This window comes from Beta vulgaris, chromosome 2, assembly GCF_026745355.1.
Source record: "Beta vulgaris subsp. vulgaris cultivar EL10 chromosome 2, EL10.2, whole genome shotgun sequence".
NCBI classification, from domain to species: Eukaryota; Viridiplantae; Streptophyta; class Magnoliopsida; order Caryophyllales; family Amaranthaceae; genus Beta; species Beta vulgaris.
Window position 1 is genome coordinate 9,464,153 of NC_079203.1, and position 27,148 is coordinate 9,491,300.

The following is a 27,148-nucleotide window of genomic DNA, read 5'->3' on the forward strand; positions in this document are numbered from 1 at the left end:
TAATAATAATAATAATAATAATAATAATAATAATAATAATAATAATAATAATAATAATAATAATAATAATAATAATAATAATAATAATAGTAGTAGTAGTAGTAGTAGTAGTAGTAATAGTAGTAGTAGTAAGAACCTCGTAAAATTAAACAAATAAATATATTACAAATACGATAATAAAATTCATACTCCAACTCAAATAAAATAAAAGTTTTTGGAACATAATAATTAACTTAATAAACGCTCTTAAAAACAGGGCTATTATAGACGGAGTGAGTGAGGTCATTGAAACCAATTGAGAGGTCGATGGAGTGAGTGAGGACGAGTGAGAAAGCGAAGGAAGGCGGAGGGACGGACGACGGAAGCCAAGGACGGTGGAGGTCCACAGAGGGAGGGACGATGCGCGCGAGAGAGGGTTATATTGAGAGAGAGTTCAATTGAGGGAAAAGTGAGATCGAATATTATTTTAATGTAGATATATTATTGGGAGGGTTATTTTAATGTTCCTAAGTGTTACTGTTTTAAAAGTGTTACCTATTTTAAAGTTATAGTGTTACTATTTTGCAAGTGTTACCTATTGTAAAATTCATAGAGTTACAATTTAACAAGTGTTACTATGAAATGTTACATTTTGAGAAAGTGTTACCTTAAATGTTACAAATAATTAAAGTGTTACAAAAGTGTTACTTAATATATAGAAAATCTACAATTTGAAAAGTGTTACCTAAATGTGTTACTTAAGGTTAATTATATAGTAGTGTTTTAACTGCAACCCTTGGCATAGCATCCCTTAATAATTTTGAACGGCTGCGGTTATTGACCGCATCGCTTAATAATTAAGGATTGCAGTTTTGGTCAAAATCACAACCCTTTATCCATTAAGGGCTATTGAAAGAGAGAGGAAAGATGTTTTGAAGGCAAAAACAATGTGCGGACAAGCAAAGGGATGTCAGAGAAAAAACACCCCAAACTTTGCAACAATTACAATGATGTCATGTGAACAATATATTTCATGCTTTTCAGACTCATATCACTATTCCTAAGCATTTTGGGAAACTTCTCGCTTTTAGTAGGTGTAAGATTTAAGATTATTTACTTGCACACAAAATAAGTTAATATGTAGATTTGAACCTATAACCTATAATTTGAAAAGTAAAGATATATTTTCTAGCTGTATACTATTTAATATCTTAACTATTGTTATTAATATCTCGATCCTCACCTTATGATTTCGTGACCCGAAAGGACCTCAATAACTCGATCCTACGTAGAATCTCAATTTAGTAGGATCTTCCGATCTCACTCAACTAAAAAGATTCACAAGGTAGAATCTTAATACGATTTCATGATCTTTTGATTCAACGATCTCACATATAATAGTTTCTACTATGAGATTCGGATACATGTTGCTCAAATCTTAAAGTATTGAACTACTATCTTTGTTTGAGAATAAAAAAAAATCATTATTAGAGTGTTAACTAAAAACATAAATACTATAGCGTAACTTTCACTCTTTATCCAATTTGCATAATCTCAAATTCTTACAATCCGATTCTACATGTCTCTATGATCCAAAGTAAGATCTTAGTCCTAACAATAATATTGGTTTTAATAAATAATAATAGAATATCAATCATACACTTAACATGTATATATACATAAATAATAATATTTGTTCATGTGTTGTTGCAAAAAAAAAAATATATGACATTAAAAAGTATCAATAATTAGTATTACAAACAATAACCTTGATGTATTTATCCCTCGGGCCAATTACTAGTTACGTATGCCAAAGACAAAAAGGCTTTAATCCAGTTGTTTATGGCTAACTGGCTAAGTCATGCATGTTGAAGTGAATGAACGACGAAAGGATAATAGGATTATAGGCAAGACTGTGCTGTCTGGTAGGGGAGGGTAAAACGAAATACAACCATTTTTGTACTTTTTAGTGGATTTGATCCTACAACTTAATTTGAGATTGTGTGATGGTAGATCAAACATTGCTTCGTAACTTCTACCTCGATTAACTAAAGGTGGTAAATAGGTTGTTCAAGTCAGGTACACGTCAAGTCATTTTAGGTCGGTCATGTCCATCTCAAAAGTCAAAGCTTTTTATTAGTTAGGTTTTATTTTATAATGTAACGGTGAATCGTCCTTTTATTTAAATGTTAAATATTCTTTTGTAATGTAACGGTAAACTGCAAACAAAGATTAAACCTTTTCATATGTCAAGTCATTTCAGGTAGGTCATGTTTGTGTCAACTTTATCTTCGGATTCAGTTCGAATCAGTTCTGGTGTAATCGGGCATATTGTGAATCTACAATATTTCAGGCCGATTGAGTTTGGGTTAGATGACTCGGGTATATATCAGGTCGAGCTAAGTCAAGTTGGGTCATTATTGAATTTTTTTGTCAGTCTTTGTTCAGGTCGATTTTTGTTCATCATGTTTTCATATTGTCAATAATTCCATTGAATTTATGTTTATATTTGAAATCTTGTACACAAAAATAGAGAATCGATATTTCATTTACTAGAGTTGAGATTATTACTCAATTACTACCAGTCTACCAGTCATGATTTTTTTCTTGACAAATGATATTACCAGTCATGTTTGAGTTATTCTAGTTGATGTAAAATTGTCTCAAGACACTAAGTGTGAGTTGTCTTCGACTCTAACTAATTTCTGTCGAAGTAGATCATAAATATTCAGGTCTATTTCAAGTCGAGTATTTTTCGTTCAAATTTTTTCATGCTCGGGTTATTTTCTGGTCTAACCATTTTTGGATGGTGGTCATGCTTATAATTTCCAGAACTATTTCGTATCGGATAGCTTCAATTTGGTTTAGCTTCAAGTACATGTTGTATTTGATTTTGGTTCAATTTCGAGTCCGGCCGGTTCAGATCAGACCACTTATTTCAGGTTTTCTTTCAACTTTGAATCATTGTTTCGGGATATAAAGATCCTAGGTCTAATAATCTAGGTACGAGTTAGTTTTGCCGATTGTACTATAAACTTTAAAAGATACTCATAGATGCTTATAGAACCATTTTTATCCTATTAACCCACACAATTGATCTTACTCACACTAGAGTCAAAAAGGTCAAATTTAAACGTGATTGTAAAACCTAAAAAATCACACATAATATATATTTCCTTTTATATTCAGAAGAATTTATGATCAAAATTTATACCTATCTGGCTATCTCCCACAAAAATAAATAGTTAGAGAGGGACGGATGGGCTATCGCATATCAACTCTGCAGCTTCCCTGACCCCTGTCGACTGGATCCAAACTCTTAATCACCAAGTAATACACTCAAAACCGAGTAAATATATATTTGTGTATATATAATATATTACTCTTTGACATTTAACACACCCTTCCTCTTTCCTTCCAACTCCAAAGGGCCCTAACCCCTTAAAAGGAGCAAATTTTAAAGGTTCATATAAAACCCACCTTCCATCTGCTACACATACCATCACATTCGGGGACACATCCCGATTATCCCATACGCCCATACACTCCATTTTAATCACAACCAACACTTAAAACAATGGAATTCTTCAAGAAAGCCAAGGCAGTTCGTCTTAGGAGCCAGCACCACAAGTACTTAACAGCCGCAGAAGACGAAGAAAGCGTCAAACAAAGCCGCAATGGCTCATCAAAGAGCGCACGTTGGATCGTCGAGCCAGTCGAAGGGAAACCCAATGTCATACGCCTTAAGAACTCTTACAGTTCAAAATATTTATCAGCTTCGGACGAACCATTCCTATTGGGGTGGACTGGAAGACGTGTCCTCCAGTCCTCCCCTAGGCTCCGACTCGACCCTGCAGTCGAGTGGGAGCCTATTAATGAAGGATCACAAGTCAAACTAGGAACACGCAATGGAAACTTCTTAAGAGGTAATGGTGGGGTTCCACCTTGGAATAATTCAGTCACACATGATGTACCATCTAGGAATTCTACCCAAGATTGGATCATGTGGACCGTTGATGTTCTTGAGGTGGACTATCAATCTATGGATGAGATTGAACATAAAGGGAGTATTATTAAGGAAATGGTGGGAAGTAATGTAGAGGATCATAGCTCATTGTCTAGAAAATCTTCTTATTCTTCTGCTACAGAGTCAACAATGGAGGTGGATAAAGATTTTTATGAGGTTCAATCACCTGTTGCTACTCCTAAGTCTGCTAGATCTGTGCGTACTTCTTCTAAATTTGAGGTGAGTTTTTTTTTTCAATTTCCTAATTTCCCAGATTTTGCTTAATTAAGGATATAAAAATTAGTAGTTTGGTTTAACATTGTATATTTTCATAATTGTGATTGAAAACTTTCACTTTCAACGCAATGTCATATGGCCCTTACCTCTTAGTAAGGATACTTTTGCAATTGGAGAGGACAACTCACATGTCCTACAAATTGATTACACTTTTCTTTTATTAAAATGAATGTCTTTTTGACTTTACAAAAATAATTGAAGTGTTTTATACAATTTTGATTGCACTACGACATCATGTGCATCTTTTTTGCCTGGATTTATGAGAACTGAAGTAAATTTTGGTGGAGTTGATTAGTACTGGTTTTAGCTTATTATACATATTAAGACCTCTTTAGTTCTAAAACTTATTTTCATAAGGTGAAGACAAGGCAACGTCATTGCACTCCCTTCATTACATTTATTTATTTTATGATTTTCAATCCAAAAAAAAATTCGGCAATAAAGAAATTTGATGAGAGAATTTATTAGAATTTTTTTTAAAAAAGAAGGGGTATTAATTAGTGTGTGGTTTGGTTTGAGTATGAATTAGCCAAAGTTGATGGAAATTATCTTCTTACTTGATAAGACTAGTAAAGTAGTCTCCAAGGTGGTTAAGAAAGCACTCAAATTAGTAGAAAAAGTATTTAGAGCAATAAAATGATGGAGAAAGCAAAATTAGGTGTAGATATTGGACATGGGTAAAAAAAGCATGTCATAAAGCCATCAATTTCTAGCTTAAATGATCCCTAATCTAAATAATCTTGCTATCCCATGTCCTTTTGATAACTTTAGAATTTGTCAAACTTGTAACACAATACATTAGTTATAACTTATAACAAGTTGTGTTGTCCACTCATTGTTCTAATTGATTCGATTTGGTTAATATATAAAATAAAAATCTAGTAATGGATGCCTTTTCATGGGACCTTTTGAGTTTTGATGAGTTGGCAATAATTGCAAACTTGATATCATGGTTAAATGAATTCTAAGTATATTCACAACTTGCATATCTATATTACTCTGTTATTATAAAGTCTTCGTTTGTCCTAATATTGTTGTCACATAGTATTAGTAGTATATCCTTGGCACAAATTTTAAAAGCAGTGAAAAGGTAGAGCGCAAAAATTAGGGAGGAAGGTCAGTGTGATGCCTAACATAGTAAATTGTATTCCTTCCGTTGTTTAAAAGTTTCTAATTTGACTTGTAGATATTTTAAAGTACATCTTTCATTGTGCATATCACTAATTATATTTTTGTGAAAATTATTAAAATTTGATATCATCAAAGTACTAATCGAGTCAAATCAAATAAGACCTCATATGACTGTTTTTTCTTATGTATTGAGAACTATTTGAAAGATTCTATATTATTCCAAATAGTGCCAAGATTCCAAATAGAAACATTGGTAAGTAACGGAGGGAGTGGAAATTCAACATAAAAAGGAAAATGCCATGATCATTAACCATTTCCGACTCCCCTGTTCCTCTGATTGACTGTTAATAACCACCTTAAACTTGCCTCTTCTGCTAATGTAATAACCTGAAAACTAATCATTTATGTTTTCTTCACATGTTGCCAGGTTCCATCAACTCCTAGTCCAAGGGCTAGTCGTACAGCATCAGAGAAATCCACTCCAATCTCTCCCCATATCCAAAATATGCGCAACGAGTCTCAGGTAGTTAAACCACTTCTTCACTAATTCTATCTTTGTACTAGTGTACTTAATCTCAATTCAACCGACGCTAACAAATTAATCTGTCATTTTTTTTTCTTGTTGGTATTGAACTCAGCATTCCAATTCTTTCAACAAGCTCAAATCCATGTTAAATGGTCTACAAGATCTACTTAATGACACTGAAGAAGTCGATACAAACGCAGAAGTGGAGTCAGAAACCTCTGCAGAAGTAGCCTCATACCACCCTCACCAACTCGACGTTATAATGGCCAAACAAACTCTTAAAGAAATGAGTCACATGGACTTTAAAACTATGTTATCCTCTGGAAGAGACAAGAAGTTGGAGAAGTCCATCAATATCCTTGTTGCTGATGCTAAAGTATCATATCTCGGCCAAGTCCCTAAGGAGGTCGCCAACCTTCAAGCCCAGCTTAAGTCTATGAGACATGACCATGAGTTGGCAAATAAACATTTGAGTGAATACACAACATTTTCTTCTAGGAGATTAGAGATTAAGGCCGAACTTAAGAAGGATGCGGCTAAGGCTCATGAGTTGGAGACTCGAGAGGATGGCTTCGCCAACATGTTGGTGACAGCAAGAGCTAAGAGGGATGATTTATTGAAGCAACTTGAGGAAGTTGACAGTAGGATCAGAGCTGCAGAAAGAAAACAGGCTGATAACGCGGTGGATATTGAAGAGCTTATTTCGAGGATAGAAGAGAAGAGTCAAACCCTTAGGGAGATGGAGAGGACAGACAAATCATGGCAAGTGAAAAAAGTTGAAGCCGAGAAGACATTGGAGAGTGTAGAGGAAGATTGGGTTAAGATGAAGAGTTTGCTTCAAGATGTTTGATTGTGGCTTTATCTATTTGAAAGATCAAACTTCCTTTTTTTTTCCTATGCAATTTTGGGTAATCCTGTATTATATTTTTTGATTTTTTGTACAATAAAGACGATTATATACATGTTCTACTCGTCCCTCTTCAATATAATAATCTTTTTGACCTAAGAGATCTATATATCATGATAAAGAATGGAATGTGTAGATATGTTCCAATCATGCATAATTATGCTATGGTCCTGTTAAACAATAATATTGTCTTCTGAAATTTATAGAACTCAGAGAAGTCCCATAGTCGTGCCTGCTTCAAAGAACCTTTAACAAGTACATCTTGAAAATAATAACATAACAAAGATTACAAGGACTTCCCTCCTTTGTACCCAAAAAGGAGAACCAAAAGAAAACAGAGAAATTACTTGTTGCCATTTCTATGATGTTATAAGTTGCAGAAGGAAAATAGAACAAGTTTTGACATAGAATAGTATATTTTCTATATTTGATTTGATTAAATTTCCAAATAGTTCTTGGCCTATCTGTAAGAGACGTTGAGGTTTCGAGATTATGAGATCAAATGTGTCTGACCTATTACGAGTAAAAAAAATTGAAATATTTATAACTAGCTAAAAGATTATACATTAAGCAATATCCAATAATCATTATCTGATTGAGTCCTGATTTTATTTTAGCTCCCTAAATAAATAATCTTCTATATATTATAAAATAATATATACTATTTTCTAAGATTATGCTTATTTGTGCTTATTTTAATAGTATCTAATAAAAGATTATGCTTTATTGACCTATTATGCTTATTATTTGTCTTTAATGAAGCATAAAAAAGTAGTCTTAGATAAAGTGTTCCATATTCTAGAATATTTCACGCAAGAAAAGTTTTCAAATTTGACAGTATTGATCAACCTAAATACATTAGTCATTTTGACCCGAAGTTTCCCACCCCTTTCCTTCCAAAGTAAAGGCTAAAAACTATGATCAACATAAAAGACCTTTTCCTTCCCACCTTTTCCACCTTTCTCAAACATGGAGTTCTTCCTAAGAGCAAAGGTCTTCCGGCTAAAAAGCAGCCACCAGAGCAAGTACTTGTTAGCTGATCAAGACGAAGAAACAGTCAAGCTAACACGCGAGATATCCTTCCAAAACACGCGTTGGTCCTACGAACTTGTTGAGGGAAAAACCAATGTCATCCGCCTCAGGAGCTGCCAGAGCTGGAAGTACCTAGCCGCGTCAGAAGAGCATTACCTGCTTGGCATGACAGGAAAGCGAGTTGCACAACGACCTTGGCTCGGTCCTACAGTCGAATGGGAGCCAATCCAAGAAGGGCCTTACATCAAACTCAAGAGTCATACAGGAACATTCTTAAGGGCAAATAAAGGACTTCCTCCTTGGAGGAACACCATTACACATGATCTAGCAGGTCATTGGACAGCATCTGAAAGCATGATTTTGTGGATTGTTGATATTGTTGAGATTGATCTTAAGTCAACAAATGGTGATTCTAAATTTAAGGAAAGGGATATTAGTGGAAATGGTGTTCCTTCTTTGTTAAGCAATGTAGTGGATCAGAAGTCTTTGTCATTGTCAAGCACTTCTTCTTTGTCAACTGGGGATGATGGCTCTGCTGTGAATGTTCCTTCCTCTATTGAGGTATCTTCAAACACCAAAATTCTCATGTTTTGTTTTTCTTCAATTTTATGAAATATTAAAAATATATTTATGATTAGTAAAAATCATCATGATCATCTAATAAATATTTTTATCAAGTTAATATGCTAGTAGCTTATATAATATGGAATTTAATCAGGTACGAAATCCTGCCCTGACAGAATCTGAATATATTTTGTTTTATCTAACATGTAATGATGTAAGATCAATCACAAATGATAAATTCTATACCAGATCTAAAAATCCAATTGTGTAAATTACCAAATGATTTCAGAGTTCAGACATGATTTTATGTCCAAGAAAGACAAGCACTCTGCCTTGTTCAGAATCTCAATTCGCTCACTGATCATTGCAATTATTTATGATATGGATGTTTGTACTGAATTCATTTTGGTTTTGGGGGCTCAAACTTATATTATGTCCTTAATCACAGCACTCTGCCTCCTTTAGCCAACTGAAGTCCATGTTAGCTGGTTTAGATGATGTAATTGATGAAGTAGATTCACAAGGAGAAACATCAGATACTGAAGGTGTTCTTCCACTAAAATTAAAGATGGCCAAACAAACACTCGAAGAATTGATGGACATGGATTTCGATGCCATAATGTCTTTAGGGAGATACAAAGAGCTAGAAAACGCGGTAAATATGCTTGTTGCTGATGCAAGAACATCGCTCCAAAAAACAATTTCTTACGACCTTACTAATCTACAAGAGCAACTTAAGGCCATGAAAATTGAACATGACTCGGCCACAAAGGACTTGGTCGAATATGCTACATTTGCTAATCAGAGAATGGAGATCAAGGCCGAGCTAGAGAAGGAAGTGGCAAAGGCTTGTGTGCTAGAGGGTGATCTCGAGATATGGTTTAGCAACGAGTTTGTAGATGAAAGTGATAAGACAGACGAGTTGTTGAAGCAACTAGAAGAAACAGAAAACAGCATCAAGGCTGTGGAAGTGCTCAAAACTAGAATCGAGAAGAAAAGCAAGAGATTAGAGGAAATGGAATTGGAGGAGGAATTATTGCAAGCAAGGAAAGTTAAAGCTGAAAAAAGATTAGACAAAGTAAAGAAAGAGTGGGGTAAGGCTAAGAGTTCATTTCAGAAAGTTTTGTACATTTAGAGGATTCCATTTTGCAGCTATTCATTTAATTCAAAGATATTTTTTCATTATTAGTAGTAAATATATATACTCCTACCATTCTATATATAACCTCCTGAATCTCTTTCTTCCAAAAATGAACATTGAGGATGAAATGTTTGAACATGTTATGCAAACTTTTGTACAAGACAGGCCACACCTTAAACAAATGGTGTGGCTAGTTAATAAAAAGGCCCAAATTAGGCCTTATAATGAAACCCACGTTCGCTAAAGAAAAGCCTAAGAGTAAATCCGTCTTCAAAGAGGTTACTTTTGATAGCACGAGTTACTTTTGAACATGTTATGATAAAATATTACTGTTTTGTGTTAGGAAGAGACAAGAGGAGAATTGGAGAGAATTAATTTTGTTATTAGAGAAAGCCAAAGGCACGTACGGCTAATAATTACATATATAATGATGCATCAGGCTATATTCATGGAAAAATTGGCACTTGTTGTGTTCAAAAAATAATTACTGTAAACCAAGCAAGCCATAAATTTTAATCACTGTCATTTGATCACTCCTTTACAGAATATGATTCTAACAACTTATGAACCTATATAGGTATAATACGAGTATTAATTTATTATAACAAGGTTTACTACATGAAGTATAATAAGAATAGGATTTTGAGAATTATTACGAAAAGATAGAGTTGATTTTCAGTAAATCAAGAAATTCAATAATACATAGTTTTTTTATGGCAAGCAACCGTCCTAAATGTTCCTCTTTCTACTTCATATTAACTTACTACTAGTTAGCATTATAAGATAGGACTTCTTATCTGATTATTATGGTCGTTATATTAGTTATTAAAATATTTGAAGTTTTCACCAAAGCGAAAGTATTGCTACATAAGAAAAAACATAGAGAGGAATTTGTATCTTAATTAGCACATTTATCTTAATTAAAACAGTCAAGTGTTGAAAAACGAAGAGGATTCAGGAACAGCTTCTTGATTGGCTTGTTATATAGACTAGATTATGGAATTCTCATTACATATCTATCTTGTAACGTTTTTATTCCTATTTCTCATCGGATTTTGATTTTCTTGTACTCATATTATATAAAGCACTAGCACCACAAGTGTAAGAATAGTGCCTTGAATGGTGCCTTAGCTTGAAGGTGTTTGGTAGAATCCGTGAAGAAGGAATGACATAAGGCTGACTTTGAATGCACATATCTCTCAATCTATAAATGGTTTTGATATGATTCAAATTGGAGGTGATAGCTTGTTCCAAGAGCTTTCCAACGATAGGTCATATGCTCAATTCCGCTAAGAAACGAGAAAGTTATGATCGTTTTACGAAGAGCTGACGAGAGCTGACCGCGACTCGCGGCCATAACCGCGACTCGCGGTTTTGTGGATAGATTGCGACGAGTGTTTTCATTAATTGTTATTAGACAGGTTAAATTTCCGATTTACCCTTAGGTCGTTTATGCGACTAAGATAGTCTATATATAACATCTGTAACTCTGTATTCCTTAGGTCATCATCATCATCAATAAAATATTCTCCCTCTCTCTGCCGTGGACGTAGCCAAATTGGTGAACCACGTAAATCTGTTGTCTGTTTTTATTGCTTTTGAATTCATTATTTGTTTCTCTCTCACATCCGTTATAACAAATTGGTATCAAGAGCTTTGGTGATCGATCTGTGTGAGAAAGATGTCTGGGATGAATGTCAAAATTGATAAATTTACTGGGAGGAATAGTTTTAATCTGTGGCAAATCAAGATGCGGGCTTTACTGAAGCAACAGGGGTTGTGGGCACCGTTGGCCAAGAAGGCAACGGATTCAGTCACTGCTGAGATGGAAATTCTGGAGGAAAAGGCGCATTCAATAATTATGTTGTGTCTGTCTGACGACATAATTACTGAAGTTGCGGAGCAGGAAACTGCTGCTGGTCTCTGGTTGAAGTTAGAGAGTTTATACATGACGAAATCTCTAACCAACAAGTTGATGATGAAACAACGTCTGTTTAGCCTGCGTATGCAGGAAGGTACGTCTCTAAGGGATCACTTAGATAAATTGAATACTATCTTACTAGATCTTCGTAATATTGATGTTAAAGTAGATGATGAGGATGCTGCTTTAATTCTGTTAGTATCTTTGCCTTCGTCGTATGAGAATTTTGTGGATTCTTTTATTGTTGGGAAAGATAGTCTGTCATTAGAAGAAGTAAGATCTGCACTTCACACTAGAGAGATTCGTCATAAGGCGTCTGGTACAAGTATAGTCGATCAGGCTGCTGGATTAGTAGCCAGTAGTAATGGACAGGAGAATTCGGGGGAAAAATCCAGGAAACCGTTTTCTAGAGGTCTTAAATCTAGTGATGTATGTAATTACTGTAAGGAAACGGGACATTGGAAAAGGGAGTGTCCTAAGAAAAAGAAGCAGGAGGACAAGAATGAAGGTTCTGCTGCTTTGGCAGAAACTAGAGGTGATTCTGAGGAAGATCTGGCCCTAGTAGCTAATAGTCAGTCACATTGTAAGGATGTGTGAGTTCTTGATTCTGGTGCGTCTTGTCATATGTGTTCGCGCAGGGAGTGGTTTATGAACTATAAACAGGTTGATGGAAGTGTTACTATGGCCAACAGTGAGGTCTGTAAGACAGTTGGTATAGGGTCCATCAGAATTAGGACATGTGATGGCAAAGTCTGTACTTTGAATAATGTTAGGCATGTTCCACAGGTCACAAAGAATCTGATTTCACTTAGTCTGTTAGACAAGAAAGGGTTCAGTTTCAAAGGTGAGGGTGGAGGGTTGTATGTCTATAGGGGTTCAAAGATGATTTTGAAAGGGGTTAAACGGGAGACATTGTATGTGTTACAAGGGTCTACGTTATCTGAGTCTGGGGTTGCTACATTGGCTGTTTGTGATAGTGTTGAGAAACGAGTGGAGCACAGAGGCACTCTAGGTTGGAGTGGTGGTTCACGCCAGGGAGAAATCTGTCAACACTTGCAATCTGAATCTGAAATTCCGTGTTCTTCGTCATCAAAGGGTCAGTCAAACTTGGCTCCTGGTCAGCATGAAATCTTTGGGAACTCTCCCCAAAAGGACGGTTGTGAAGACATGGTGGGTTTTGCACTGTATGTCGGAGAGGTGAATATTTTTGGGCCGTCCAAGGAAGGTGTTACTTGTGCTAGGAAAGAATATAAGGAACACATCTGTTCGAATCTGATTTCACAGGGTAAGTTTCAAGGTTGCTTGGACTTACCAGCTGATCGTGATTATTAGTGGCCCTTAGGGGGCTAATCTGGTCTGGGGTCCTTAGGGACTAATCTGTTCTGGTTGTCGTTTGGGACAAATCTGGTTGAAGGGAGATTCTGGGCGTTGTGATCAATGCATCTGTTTTGGAGTTTATGATGAGAGGATTCAAGTCAAGGTGGAGATTTGTAAGAATAGTGCCTTGAATGGTGCCTTAGCTTGAAGGTGTTTGGTAGAATCCGTGAAGAAGGAATGACATAAGGCTGACTTTGAATGCACATATCTCTCAATCTATAAATGGTTTTGATATGATTCAAATTGGAGGTGATAGCTTGTTCCAAGAGCTTTCCAACGATAGGTCATATGCTCAATTCCGCTAAGAAACGAGAAAGTTATGATCGTTTTACGAAGAGCTGACGAGAGCTGACCGCGACTCGCGGCCATAACCGCGACTCGCGGTTTTGTGGATAGATTGCGACGAGTATTTTCATTAATTGTTATTAGACAGGTTAAATTTCCGATTTACCCTTAGGTCGTTTATGCGACTAAGATAGTCTATATATAACATCTGTAACTCTGTATTCCTTAGGTCATCATCATCAATAAAATATTCTCCCTCTCTCTGCCGTGGACGTAGCCAAATTGGTGAACCACGTAAATCTGTTGTCTGTTTTTATTGCTTTTGAATTCATTATTTGTTTCTCTCTCACATCCGTTATAACAACAAGTCCACAGCAATACAACATTGAATAAACTCATGAACATTTAAGCTTCCCCTACGTCCTAAATATTTTTAGCTTAGCACTCCAAAGTCCAAACGTTTTTCATTTAGCTAGCATCACTGCTCACACCATCATCAAGAACTGAAGAACACCACTAAGACTACCACCCTATCGCGCCGACGACGATGACCACTCCTCGCATTCCTATCGGCTACAGATTTCGACCAACAGTTCAAGAAACTCTTATCAAATATCTTAAACCTAAAATTTCTGGTAAAATATTACCTGAGGCGGATAATCCAATACGCGAAGTGAATATCTATAGTTGTCATCCTTCTGAGCTCTTTAAAGATTTGGAAGACAACGATGAAGATGAAATCGAACGCTACTTTTATACCACGTTAAAGAAAGTTAACGAGAGTGGAAGAAACTACAATCGAAAGATTAATAAAGTTGGTAAATGGGACGGGGAGTATCCAAAGAAGATCCTTGACGTTCATGGCCAAGTTATAGGCTTTGATAAATATTTCAAATATGTACCAATAGAAATACAAGAGATTGATAAGACAATGGAATGGAAGATGCATGAGTACTCTATTAAACCAGAACTTTTACCGCAAGGTATTGCTGAAGAAAAGAAGAATTTGGTAGTATGTCGAATGGTGATGACAATGAAGGAGAATAACCAAGCCAAAAACAAGACTAGAGTGATTCGTTTGAGCAAAGCACAGCCTCTTTCTTGTAGTAACGCCGTCCCGAATATGATGATGATAGTTACGTGAATATGATGGTGGATATGTCACAAACGAATTACGACATACTCGGGAAGAACTTAGAAGATGATCTCGATAATTGGAAATATTATCATACAATGTTGTCCTAATTTTAATAGTAGTACCGATTATTTCACTTAATTCATATTGTAATTTTTAATTGTGTCCTATATTTTAGTTGTAGTTACAACTGACAGTGAGTGGTTTTTTGTTTTACCAACTCAATAGTGCATTTTCATGTTAGTGGTTAGTGGGAATTTGCTCTACAAGCATGACATCTCTCGTTCCTAGTTGATAGGCTTCAATTATGTTGTTTGGTGTTACTCTGTATTTCCATCTTCTAGTGCAATGAGCAATATTTCTTTTTCTATACTTTACTCTTACTGTTAGTAAGTCAGTTTCCCCAACATCTTTGGCTAGCTTAGTCTTGTCTCTATTGGTTTTTAAAATTAAGTATCAAAGTCTGAAATTATTTGGTAATTTACACTATTGGTTTTTATATTTCTGGCAAAGTATTTATGCTTGATCTTACATGTAAGATAAAACAAAATTTATTCAGATTCCGTCGTTGTAGGATTTTGTACCTGATAAAATTTCATATTATATAAGCTACTAGCATATGAACTTGATAAAAATGTTTGTATAGATGATTATGATGCTAACTATCATGAAAATATCATAAAATTTGAAGACTAACAAAATATGAGAATTTTTGGTGTCTTTGATGATACCTCAAAAGAGGAAGGAAGTCAAGGAACATTTATAGCATACCCTCGTAATCCCCAGTTAACAAAGAACATCTGCTTGACAATATATAACAGAGATTTTTGATCCACCATATTGCTTAAAAAAAATAAGGAACATCATTTGTACTACTGTAATGGTGTTCCTACGAGGAAGTCCTGTGTTTGCCTTGAAGTCTGAAGAATGTTGATTTATGATTTGAGAGTTTAATCAAATCCAATATATATAAGGGGATAAGAAGTTCATGTGGGAATTCTCAGAAAAATTTGATTAAATTTAATTAGATTAAGATTTAACTATCATGAAAATATCATAAACGAGGATAGGGATTAAATTGGGCAGTAATTTCTTTAATTAAAAAGTGATACATTTTTCTTTAGAATTTTGTTTTAGTATAATGCAATTCTTTTAAAAAAATATCCACTAAAAATTTGAAAGGAAAATTTTTAACGAGAGAGTCACGTGTGTAACTTTTGATTCTTGTTTTAGTATAATGTAATAGGTAGATAGAGATTGATCAAGTATTCTACTAATATATTTTTTGAACTAAATATGTATGTGTTTGATTTCCGAACTTGAAGTCTTAAGAAAAGTGATGGACATTTAATTCAAAAAAACGAACATGATAAAAAATATTTATATTAGTTGAAAAAAAAAATGCATGCACATTTAGTTTAAAAATTAACAAAAAATTCTCATATATTAAATCCTAAGTTATGTCTTTATTCAAGTTTAGTAGTTTAACTGACTCATATTAAAACTTTAGTACCCTGAGATTATAAGACAATCAACATTTTAGATTCGAGGCTATGTTAATTTTTTGTCAGAGCCATGTGGTTAACATAATTTGTTAAAGATAGGTACTCATTGTATATTATCATTAAACACGAATAATTTTAAGTTCAAACTATTGTCAGTAACTTTGTGTAATAAAAAATTTAGAAATTGCATAATATAGGGGTTTGATCCCGAGACCTCAAGTACATCTACTAAGGTCTTAACCACTAGGCTAAGTTGTATTTAGTGTTATTATCATAAAGTATTATATCAATAAATGAAATTTTTTCTTACCCGGTGCATAACCCAGACCTAATAACTAGTTAAGTATTGAATAGTGAACATCATGACCCTAACAGATCGAATTCTAAAAAGCCAACCCTCGGGCCATTAAAGTTGGACTTTTTAGTAACTTCAGGACACTAAAATAAAAATATGAGAAGTTTAGCCACTAAACTTTGATTAGGTAATACCTCAATGCCCTAAAGTTAGAATTTTTTATTAAAACAATTCTTTATGTATATATGAATAAGTAAGGAGGGTTGGGAAATATTTGTGGTTGGATAATGACATGTACTTCTGAATTTGACATTGATATATCGTCATAAATAAAAGTTGTATCTTTTCGGCTGAATAATGACTTGTAAAATGAATAGTCATGAGTTTGAGGCCTCTTACAATACTTTTTATCTACACGTTTGTGAGTAACAACTTTTAAAGAAATGGCATGACATATCGCCAGGTAAACATTTGAGAGGAGTCAGCGCATAAAGCGTGTCATTTGTGATGTATGAGCTTGCATGTTTTTTTAGTATTCTAAATGAAACAAAACTATATATTACTTGACGTTGATATCTTGTCACAAATAAATACACCAGCTTGATTGCAAAGGCGGATATCTTCCGTCTAGAGCTGTCGGTTTGGTTAATGAATTACTGGTTGAACTGAAACAACTGAAATTTAAATTGAATAAAACTGAACTGAGAGTAACTGTAACTGAAATCAACTGAAAAATGATGACTGAAACTGAAACAAACTGTAAATGAAAAACCAAAACTAAACTGTAACTGAACTGAAATCGATCAACTGAACTGAATTGAATATGTAACTGAATTAACTGAACTGATTCAAACTGAAATTGAAATCGAACTAAACTTAAATCAATTTAAGCTAAAATTGTTTTAAACTGACTTTTAACTTTGCCCGAACCAAATTCACATATTACCCAAATCCATGATAGTACTCCAATTGACATTTAATTTATCATGATAATTTTTTATTAAGACTTGAATCTATGACATATAACTTAAATTTCTTGATAATTTTCAACTATGTCAAGCTCGCTGCTTTAATACTCTTAACTCAATTGAAATTTTACTCAATTTAATACTCCAAACTATGTCAAGTGATTATAACAAAATATGTAACTTTTTTCATATTGGACAGTGGATGTATCTGGGTTCATGAAAAGTACATTACCTTTTAGATATCTTGGAGTACCCATCTGCTCTAAAAAGATATCTAAAGCTTAATGTGTTGTAATTGTGGATAAAATCACCGCAAGAATCAGGATATGGAGCACAAGGAACTTATAACACTGCCAGATCTCAGCTCATAAATTCTGTTTTCATGAGCTTCCACAGGTTTTCATACTGCCCAAGAATCAAGAGTATACTGAAGCAAGTGATGCAATTTTGCAAAGCATTTCTTTGGAGTGGTACTGCCTACAACAATAATAAACCTGTTGCAATTGCTTGGGAAAGTTTATGTATGCACCTGGAATGTGGTATGCTTAGGAAAAATATATATGGGCTATTGCATCTAAGTAAGACAATGTATGCATAAAATGGATTAGCTCAATTTATTTGAAAGTGGAGAATTGGTGGAGCTATGTTCCTAAACTGGAAACCAGCTGGTATTGGAAACAAATCTGTCAAGTGAAAGAAACATTGAAGAGTTTTTACTTTGAAGTTGAGATGGGCACAATAATGATTAGATACTCAATTCAAGAAGTGTATGAGAGGATCAAGGGAGAAAAGGAGAAAATCAATTGGGATAAACATGTTTGGAACAGGTTAAGTGTTCCTAAACATAGGTTTATTAACTGGTTAGCAATGTAGTACAGCTAGGTTGGCTCAAATATGGGATCAGTGACTCAGACAGATGCTTAATATGCAAGGATGCAGCTAAGGACCACACACACCTATTTTAATGTAAATATAGTGAATAATGTTGGAAGAGGATTAAGACCTTGTTAGGAATATCTGCTAATAGCACCACTTTTTTTTTTTGAGGGGAGCTAATAGTACCACTTTACAGACACTTGTAAGAGGGTATGCTAATTGCATAAGGACTAAATTTGTTAAACAGGTAATATATGCAGGCATAGCAACTTTTGGGATTACAGTAAGTGTAATATGTTGTGATGAAATGAAACTTACTTAATTAGCAAAAAAAAAAAAAAAAAAATTTGCAAACAATACTCTAATCACCCGTAAATTTATGAAGTTTATAAATATATTTTAGTATATATATTTATATTTAAATATAATTTAGTATTAAAATAATTAATTTATTTAAAAGTTTGACTATTTGAAAGTCAAAGGAATTATTTTAAGAATTCAAATAGGTTAAAATATTTTGTTTAGGGATGCTTTGAAAAACATTTGAAATACTTTTTGGATTTGAAAAAGAGTCTAAATAGGCTTGAGAAACCCAAATACTATTTAGATTAGAAGAGGGATTTCTAGTTCTATTAGGAGATCCAAACATCAATTTTACTCATCGTTAACTCTATTTAAGCACAATTGCCTTTTCCTAAGCCCACAAGGAAAACACTACATGAATTCATTAAACCCAAATTTTCCCCACATATAATTTTCTCTCTCCTCACTCCCAAAAGAATTGGCGCCCCTATTTCTCCCTCTTTCTCTCTCATGGTTTCTTCTCTCTTTACTTCCAAGCAATGCTTTCTTCCTCAGCAAGTAATCTTCCCTCCTCAATCAAACCACCGCCGACTAACGCCACCGTTGCCACGTCACCACCGCTGGGACCTTTTTCCTTCTGTTTCTTTGTTTTGGTTTGATTACCTTTTGTCCTCCTTAAGTTCTATTTAAAGATTGTATTTTTAAGAATTGTTTTTAGTTTGATTATGTTTAAAAGCTTTAGTTTGATGATTTGATTTTGAATCTAACATTATATAATTTATGTATTGAAGAAATAAAATTTCAGATTTATTTATTATGTTTAGATTGGATTTTTAAATATCAAAGCATGGACTTTTATAGTGTCAAAGATTGGAAAATCATAGTCATATGTTATAAACTATGGAATTGATTTTCTTATAAGTTTAAGTATGTTTAAGCGTGTTTAATGGGAGTTTTAATATATTATATGTTGCTGAAATTTTAAAAAGGATATTATTAATGGAGTTTTAAAGATTTTAATAACTATAGTATGGTAGTACTATGCTAGAAAGTGTTAGTAATTGAAGTTTTAATGATAGAAACGACTTTTAAATATTTTAAAGGATATTTAAAATTTTTTAAGGTTGTTGGAAATTATTTGAGGATGGATTATGAATTTATATTGGTTGTTTTAGGCGGAGAATTTCCCTCTAAGCGACTTTTAAGACTATTAAAGTGGCCTATCAGTTTGTTTACACAAGGTACGTACATACTTACGTATTGATTGATGTAGTATCATGTATAGGAACTATGTGAGTTCATATATGATTGTTATTATGTTGGATTTTGCATGTTTTATGTCATTGTGTGAATATGTTAATTATGAATATTATATTATCAGATTTATATCATGTTTGTATGGAAGATTGATGCAAGTATGTTAGTTAGAAACTTTATTTTATTAATTCACATGGGAAAATTACTATATATATATACTGATATGGATCATGATTCAATCATGTTCTTTCCTTTTATGATTATTTCACTACTCTATGAGGACCGAGGACCTTATGTGGCAAGTTGGTCTTTTTATCTCTATTATATAAGGGAACTAGGGGGAGACACCAAAATATAAAACTCCTATTTTTCCCTCACTAAATATTGAAAATTACATGAAACGAAAAACTAATTACTCTCTCTTCAAAAAAAAAAAGGAAATGAATCCATACATCAGTGACATTACCGGTAATTTCTATTATGGGATACAAGTAACTACATTTAAAAAAAAAAATAGAAAAAAAAATAAAAAAACATTAAGGAGTACAAGTAACTACTTCATTTTTCAAAAAAAATTTAATTGAAAAAAGGCCAAAACAACACAATTGAAACATGTATTTTGAAATAAAAATTCCTAAATTAGGGGAAAAAATCCCATGAACTCCCACTATTCAAATAAATTGTTGCTTCTCTTCTTCTTCCATAATCTCCTTCCTCTTCTCCATCCAAGAAATTTAACCGGTTAATATATTGCTCTTCCTTTACCTCTGTTATATATAAAAGAGACATTGATTAACTCGGTTAGGATTTTTGAACCCATAAATGTCCCTGAGTCTGACTCACAGGTTCGCGTCCTCACTGATGCTAACTAATTACTCCCTCTGTTTCAAAATATAAGGCATTCACGCTTTACAAAAATTTGCTTTGACTATAAGTATCTCTCAAATACGATAAATAAAAATTATTAAAATTATATCATTGGATTCGTCTTGAAAAATACTATAATAATATTGTTTTTTAAAATTTTCTATCAACATAAATCGAGAGTAAATAACGGTCAAAGTTCGACCTCGAACATCGTGCGTGCCTTATATTGTGAAACGGAAGGAGTAGTAATTTGTCTTTTACTAATGAGTCAATCAAATGGTTTGCCGACGTCTGGGATTCGTTCAAGGATGAGATGGAGGATTTAGGAAAATCATCTTTAGGATAAAATAAATGGATAGCCGAGCTTTCTCCTATTGGCTATTGCTAATGTTGTTGCTGGGAGATGTTCAAGGTAAAACATTTATTTTCATATTAGCCAGTATTGCGCTATTTTTACTTAACTAGCAATCGAAATGTATGCATGTGGATGATATTTTTGTCTTTTACTATTTCTTACATTTTTTTGGCTGCTCAACTTGATACTAATAGATTGATCACTTCTGAAACAATATGATTTAGCCGTTTTGGTGTGTTATTTATTTAGTTTGTCTTAATTTTTTGATGTTCCTTGCTAAAACTTAAAAGTTGTACAACAAGTAAACATTATGAGTATTAAAACATGGGTTACAATGTTCTTGAATTTGCTACTCCAAAACTTGGGTTTTAAATTTCTGATTTTTTTTTTCTGGAATGTGGAGAAATAGAAATGTGTTTGACTTTAAGAATTTTTTCCTTGAATAATGCAAAAGTGGGTTTTAATTCCAGAAATATGCCCAAAAAAAAAAATTCCCTGCGTACCGTCCACGTAGGATGGCACGCGAGAAACTATTCTTTTTTTGTTTTTGCCCACGTAAACCGCTACTCATAGTAGCAGTTTATTTTAAAATAAACCGCTACTTTAAGTAGCGGTTTACCTAGGCAAAATGTTGCATGCACATATCAAATTCTGGAGTTGGGGATTTCAGTAAACCGCTACTTCAAGTAGCAGTTTATAAAAATAACAAAAACAAAAAAAAAAATTAATATTAACCGCTACTTCAAGTAGCGGTTTTACTTACGTAGAAAAAAAAAATCTCGCGTGCCGTCCTACGTGGACGGTACGCAGGGAATTTTTTTTTTTTTTTGCGCATATTTCTGGAATTAAAACCCACTTTTGCATTATTCAAGGAAACAATACTCGACTTTAAGGTTTGAAGTTTTTGAGAGACTAAAATGGGTTTTTGAGGTGGGGGGAGAGTTGTGGGGGTGGAAGAGGACATAGAGTTGTGGCTACGGTGGTCGAAGGTTAATAAATAATTTTATTCACTCGCTTATTTTCTTTACTCAATTAATCTAATTTTGATAATAATTACGCACGCATCGCGTGCATATAAGACTAGTACCTTTGAAAGGTAAGTTGGTCGTTGGCTAGGTTCAACAAATAAGGAAGGTTGAATTAAAGAAGGAATTAATTTTGGGTTGTAAGTTGTGTGATCACTTATCTAATCCTAAGAAAAAAATAAACATTATGATTGTTTGATCATGTATTATTTGTGTTGCTTGTGTGTCATAACAAGTAATAAATGGTAAATCACGTAAAGTGAAACTTGAATAGTAATAAGCTTTAGATTGGTGCACTTCTGAAGTATATTGGACAAACAGGAGTTGGGGTACCTGGCGAGCGTGCCATGACTTTTTATGGGATCGAATTGATCACCGTTTCTATTTTTATTTGAAAGGTTCCTCGATATTGTACGTCATGGGAATATGGTGTCGCGCCCGTATTTCGTCTTCCAAAGGGAGGGCTGGTTTAGTTTTTTTTTTTTTTTTTGAATAGTAAAATTAATTCATTAATAAAAAGTCATATGACATCTACATAAGTAATCGAATCAAACAAATACATAAGTTGAATCAAACAAAAATTTCCTTCATAAAAACTATGATCGTCAAACAAATCTTGCAATGTGGAACATCTCCCGCTTATATCGCTGGAAAATACAGCCTTGTTGGAGAGACAATCTAACGATCCCTTGTAGCCGTGAGGATGATTTCCGTCGGATTCATCTGACCGTATTCGAAAAATTGATAACCTTTGTGATCCCGCATAATTCTTCACCAACAAAATAATTTCACGACAATCCATTAGATCTAGTATCCCGGATTGTAACCCGTAGAAATTCCCCCTCTAAAAGAGGAGAAAAACCCTGTCTTTCGAAGGAGGTCGAAAAACCTTGTCTTTCGAAGGAGATCGAAAAACCTTTTCTTACGAAGGAGATCGAAAACCCTTTCTTTCGAGGGAGAAATCGTTATTGGAAACCTACAAACAAATAAAAAAAACAAAGGTGGGGGCTTTCCAACGGTAAAAACCGATGGAAGCCCCTTTAAAAATCAACAATGGAGGCTAGGGTTTTTGAAAGTAGAGAGGAGAGAGGGGAGAGAGAAAATTTTTTTGCGGCATGAGTACCAGGGAGGGCTGGTTTAGTTAGACAACTCGGTCCAATGACTATTCCATTTAAAGTAATAAGAATATTGTTAAAGTTTAATTAAGTAAAAGTTATCTGCAAGTTATTATGTTGTTATTTATTCCTGTTTATTAATTATTAGTATCATGTTAGGATTGTTTATTTAATAGTAGTACTCAGCTTTGTTGATTACGTGTTTTTGTTTGTGTGTGTTGATCATGGCTTTGTCTTATTGTTCTTGTGATGATCCATTTTTGGTGAGCAGACTCTCTAGTGCATTGTGTGAAGATGATGCATCATTGGTTCCGGGAATGGAGAGCTTGTGTAGATTATCGATTATTTATCGTACTTTGGTTGACATACTTTATATTTAGTTTGGTTTTAAATTAACGTTAACGTTGTTCGTTGGTTTTTAGAGTTGACTCTGTTGTAATTAAGTTTCAATTCTAAAGTTAGTTATTATGTTTTCTGCTACAAAATTCTGAATAAGTCGATACGTTATCATACAGGAGATAATGCTTTGATGATTCTCTAATTTTTATATTGAAAAGATATTTTGAAAAAGAGAGAATTATTGGGGTGTTAAAAAGTGATATCTAGGAGCTTTACACTTATTTTAAAATTCAAGGTGCCTAACTAGCTAATTATTTAAAATGAATTTCTTAGAATTGAGTTCCTACTTATTTGTTGTGTTTAAATTAATTTTTGAATCACGTTATTATTCGAAAATTAGTATTCAAAATTCATTTTTCGAAAGTTATATAAGCCTCAAAAAAATATTTATCATACGAAATTAGTTCCAAAAAAAAACTTTTTTTTCTCGAAAATGTTGGTTCCTAATTTTTTTTTGTTATTATTATTGACGTTTTTTATTTATTTATTCGAATATTATAAAATATTAGTATCCATTACTTTAATACTTCTAATTTATTTTATCTATTTATTATTTTGTGAGAGATGGTAATATAGGAAGGGCGTATAGGATAGAAATATTATATGTCTGCATTAAATAGTTAGTTCAGCATGATTATATTTTCTTCCCTGCTAACTGTTTAGATTTTATGCCTATATTATTGGTTGTGCTTACTTATTGTTTATTCCTGGAAATTACATTAAGTGAGAGTACCAACTATTTATGGAAGTGTGATTATTTGTTGTAGATCCCTTGCCATGTTTGACAAACAAGATACTAGAGTAGGAAGCTATCACAACCCTATTGTACTGAGTAATGATGAAGGTGATGGAGATTATGAGCCTGATAATAATAGCTACACCAAACTAGAGTTGATTATGTGTAGTGTGTTAAGAGCGGGAATGGATAGTTATGACAAGGTTCTTCAAGAGTTTTGACCGTGCTAGAGGACACACCATAAGTGACATCTACCATGTTGTTTTCGGACACGAGAGTGATTCGAAGTCGGAGGAGGATGAGTCTCAACCTAAACGAAGATCCACGAGACCTAAAAGATATGTCTACTATAACACTGAGGACATAGACGAGTTTGAATATGAGATCTTCACACCAGAGTTGTACAAGGAATCTAAGGATAAGACTGATAATGTTTCACCTTATATTATTATTTATGTATTTATGTTTAGGAATAATGTTGGATAGTTGGCCAACAGTGTTTAAATTTATTTTATAGTACTTCTGTTTTGTTATAGGAAAATATAATATTATAGTCAAGCCAATTGTTATAAACATCCTATTGGAGAAATAAAATTAAATATTTATTTATTCGAGTGAGCAAGAATTTATTTTGGGAACATGATTGGGAATAATTTTTATTTTATTTTATTATTATGATTATTGAATTCCTATTTGTTGTTATCCACATGTGTATTTTTGATGTGAATATTTTCTTATGAATGATTATGTGGTTGTAATAGGAATATTCTGTGGTGTATTGTGATTATTGCTTGAGAAATTATTTGTTTATGCGATCTTGTTTGATCAAATAAAATGTTACCTTCCTAGAGAATGGCATGTAAGTTATAAATTGAAAAAAAAATAATTATATTAGGTTATAGAATGGTAATAATAACCGACTTAGCTGTTTTTATTCGCCTCTTGGCAGAAAAACTGACTCTGGAAAGAGCTGAGTGTCCCGATTCTGCTAGTGACATGTTTGAGAGATTAGCTAAGGTTAAGCCACAATTCTTTAAGGGGCAAGCTGATCCTATGTTTTTAGAGAATTGGATTAGAGAGTTCGAAAAGATCTTTGGGGCTGTGAATTGTCCTGAGGGCATGAGAGTGGGTCAATCTGTGTTGTACCTTAAGGATGAGGCGGACTTGTAGTGGAGAGAAAATGGAGCTAGACTGAGTGTCGTGGAAGGTTTTACTTGGGATTCTTTTATTACTACCTTAAGGGGGAAGTTCTACCTTGCATTTTTGAGGAAACAGAAGGCCCAAGATTTTATCAACCTTAGAATGGGTAGTATGACCATCTCCGAGTACTATAGCAAGTTCGTAGCACTGTCGAGGTTTGCACCTAAGGTAGTAGCTACTAAGGAGTTAAAGGCTCAGAGGTTTGAGCAAGGTCTGACTAAAGATATACAGTTGGGGTTAAGGGGTGAGACTTTCTCACCACTAGATATTGTGTATGGAAGAGCCGCCCACATTTATGGACTTCAGTCGAGGCGGGACAAAAAGAACGATATAGTAGGTGAGAAGAGGAAGGATTTCAATGCTGGGAAAATCAAGGAAACTTCAAGAGGAACAGAAATGGGAATGAGAATTTCCAAGGGTGAAATAATCAGGGAAACAATAATGGTCAATCTGAGATAGTGTACCACTGTAAGAAGTGTAATAATAACCACCCTGATAAAGAATGTAAGGGAGACCCAGTAACTTGTAACTACTGCCAAAAAAAGGATCATAGGGAGTATAAGTGCTTTGCTTAGAAAAAGAAGGAGCAGAATGGCAATGGGAGTGGTAACCAGGTCAGATCGGGGTTCAACCAGTCGGGAAACCAAGGTTCTAAGCTTGTAGGGTCGCAGAACAACCAAGGGAATTTCAATAAGCCCGCTAGTGAGAATAAAACCAGAATAAGGCTCCAGGTAAATTGTACGTAATGAGTGCAATGAAGCTGAAAGATCTGCCGACGTAGTTTCTGGTACTTTTTCTATTAACTCCATTCTTATTAAAACTTTGTTTGATTCGGGGGTGACCTCTTCTTTTGTTTCATCGTCTATCATTAAGAGTTTAGGGTTAGTGTATTTTAAAGTAATTGACTTGCCTATTATTATACCTACTGGGAGATCATAAGGTGTACTAAATTGTTTAAAAATTTGCCTCTGAAGATAGGAGACTGTGGATTTCCTTCGGATTTAATAAAGTTCAATTTGGGAAACCTAGATGTTATGCTTCGGATGAACTGGTTAGGTTTCTACAAGGCCAGATAGACTGTGAAGTTCAAATGGTAGTCTTGGGAAACCCTTTGGGAAAATTGACCTCCTATAGACATTTTGGGAAGCCGAAGAACTTTGAGATTATTTTTGCAATGCAAGTGAGGAAATTGATGAAGTAGGCATGTGAGCTATTTTTCTGTAGTGTAGAGGATGTGAGTAAAGAAGTTAGGGTGAATATTAAGGATGTTCCAATTGTGAATGAGTTTATGGATGTATTTCCAAGTGAGATTTCGGGTATGCCGCCTACGAGAGCTGTTGAGTTCACCATAGACTTAGTTCCTGGAACTGCACCTATATCAAAAGCACCTTATAGAATGGCGTCGCCTGACAAGATTGTGGTGGTATTCATTGATGATATTCTGATATATTAGAGGAATGAAGTAGAGCATGATGAGCACTTGAGGATTATATTGGAGACACTTAGGAAAAATCAATTATATGTCAAGTTCTCTAAGTATGAGTTCCGTTTGGAGAAAGTAGCATTTCTGGGTCACTTTGTGTCTAAGGAAGGAGTCTCTGTAGATCCTGCTAAGATTCAAGCTGTGAGTGAGTGGCCAACTCTAAAGAATGTGTCAGATATTAGAAGTTTTCTAGGTCTAGCTATCTCCGAGAAATCTCTCACAAATATTGATTTCCAAGGTAGTTGGGAAGACCAATTAGACTTGATTGAGTTTTCATATAACAATAACTATCATGCGAGTATTAAGATGACACCTTTTGAGGCACTGTATGGATGAAAGTGTAGAAGTCCCATTTCCTGGAATGATCTTAGTGAAAATGTAGTATTTGGGACAGAGTTTATTGAGGAAACCGTCAAAAATGTCAAAATAATTCAAGCTAGAATTTAAGCTGCTCAAGATAGGA

General features: G+C 34.0%; 3 protein-coding genes across 3 annotated transcripts; all 3 read left to right on the forward strand.

Moving 5' to 3' along the window:
• Positions 1-3,212: 3,212 nt before the first annotated feature.
• LOC104887420 (hypothetical protein) lies at positions 3,213-6,947 on the forward strand. Its single transcript, XM_010672043.3, has 3 exons — positions 3,213-4,225; positions 5,841-5,936; positions 6,052-6,947. The coding sequence occupies exons 1-3, from the start codon at positions 3,557-3,559 to the stop codon at positions 6,787-6,789; spliced, it is 1,503 nt and encodes a 500-aa protein (XP_010670345.1). The 5' UTR covers positions 3,213-3,556; the 3' UTR covers positions 6,790-6,947.
• Positions 6,948-7,708: 761 nt separating this feature from the next.
• LOC104887419 (hypothetical protein) lies at positions 7,709-9,630 on the forward strand. Its single transcript, XM_010672042.4, has 2 exons — positions 7,709-8,439; positions 8,891-9,630. Exons 1-2 carry the CDS (start codon positions 7,816-7,818, stop codon positions 9,575-9,577), a joined length of 1,311 nt encoding a protein of 436 aa, XP_010670344.2. The 5' UTR covers positions 7,709-7,815; the 3' UTR covers positions 9,578-9,630.
• Positions 9,631-13,713: 4,083 nt separating this feature from the next.
• Positions 13,714-14,310, forward strand: LOC104887459 (NAC domain-containing protein 105). Its single transcript, XM_048638374.1, has one exon. The coding sequence runs from the start codon at positions 13,714-13,716 to the stop codon at positions 14,308-14,310; it is 597 nt and encodes a 198-aa protein (XP_048494331.1).
• Positions 14,311-27,148: the final 12,838 nt, after the last annotated feature.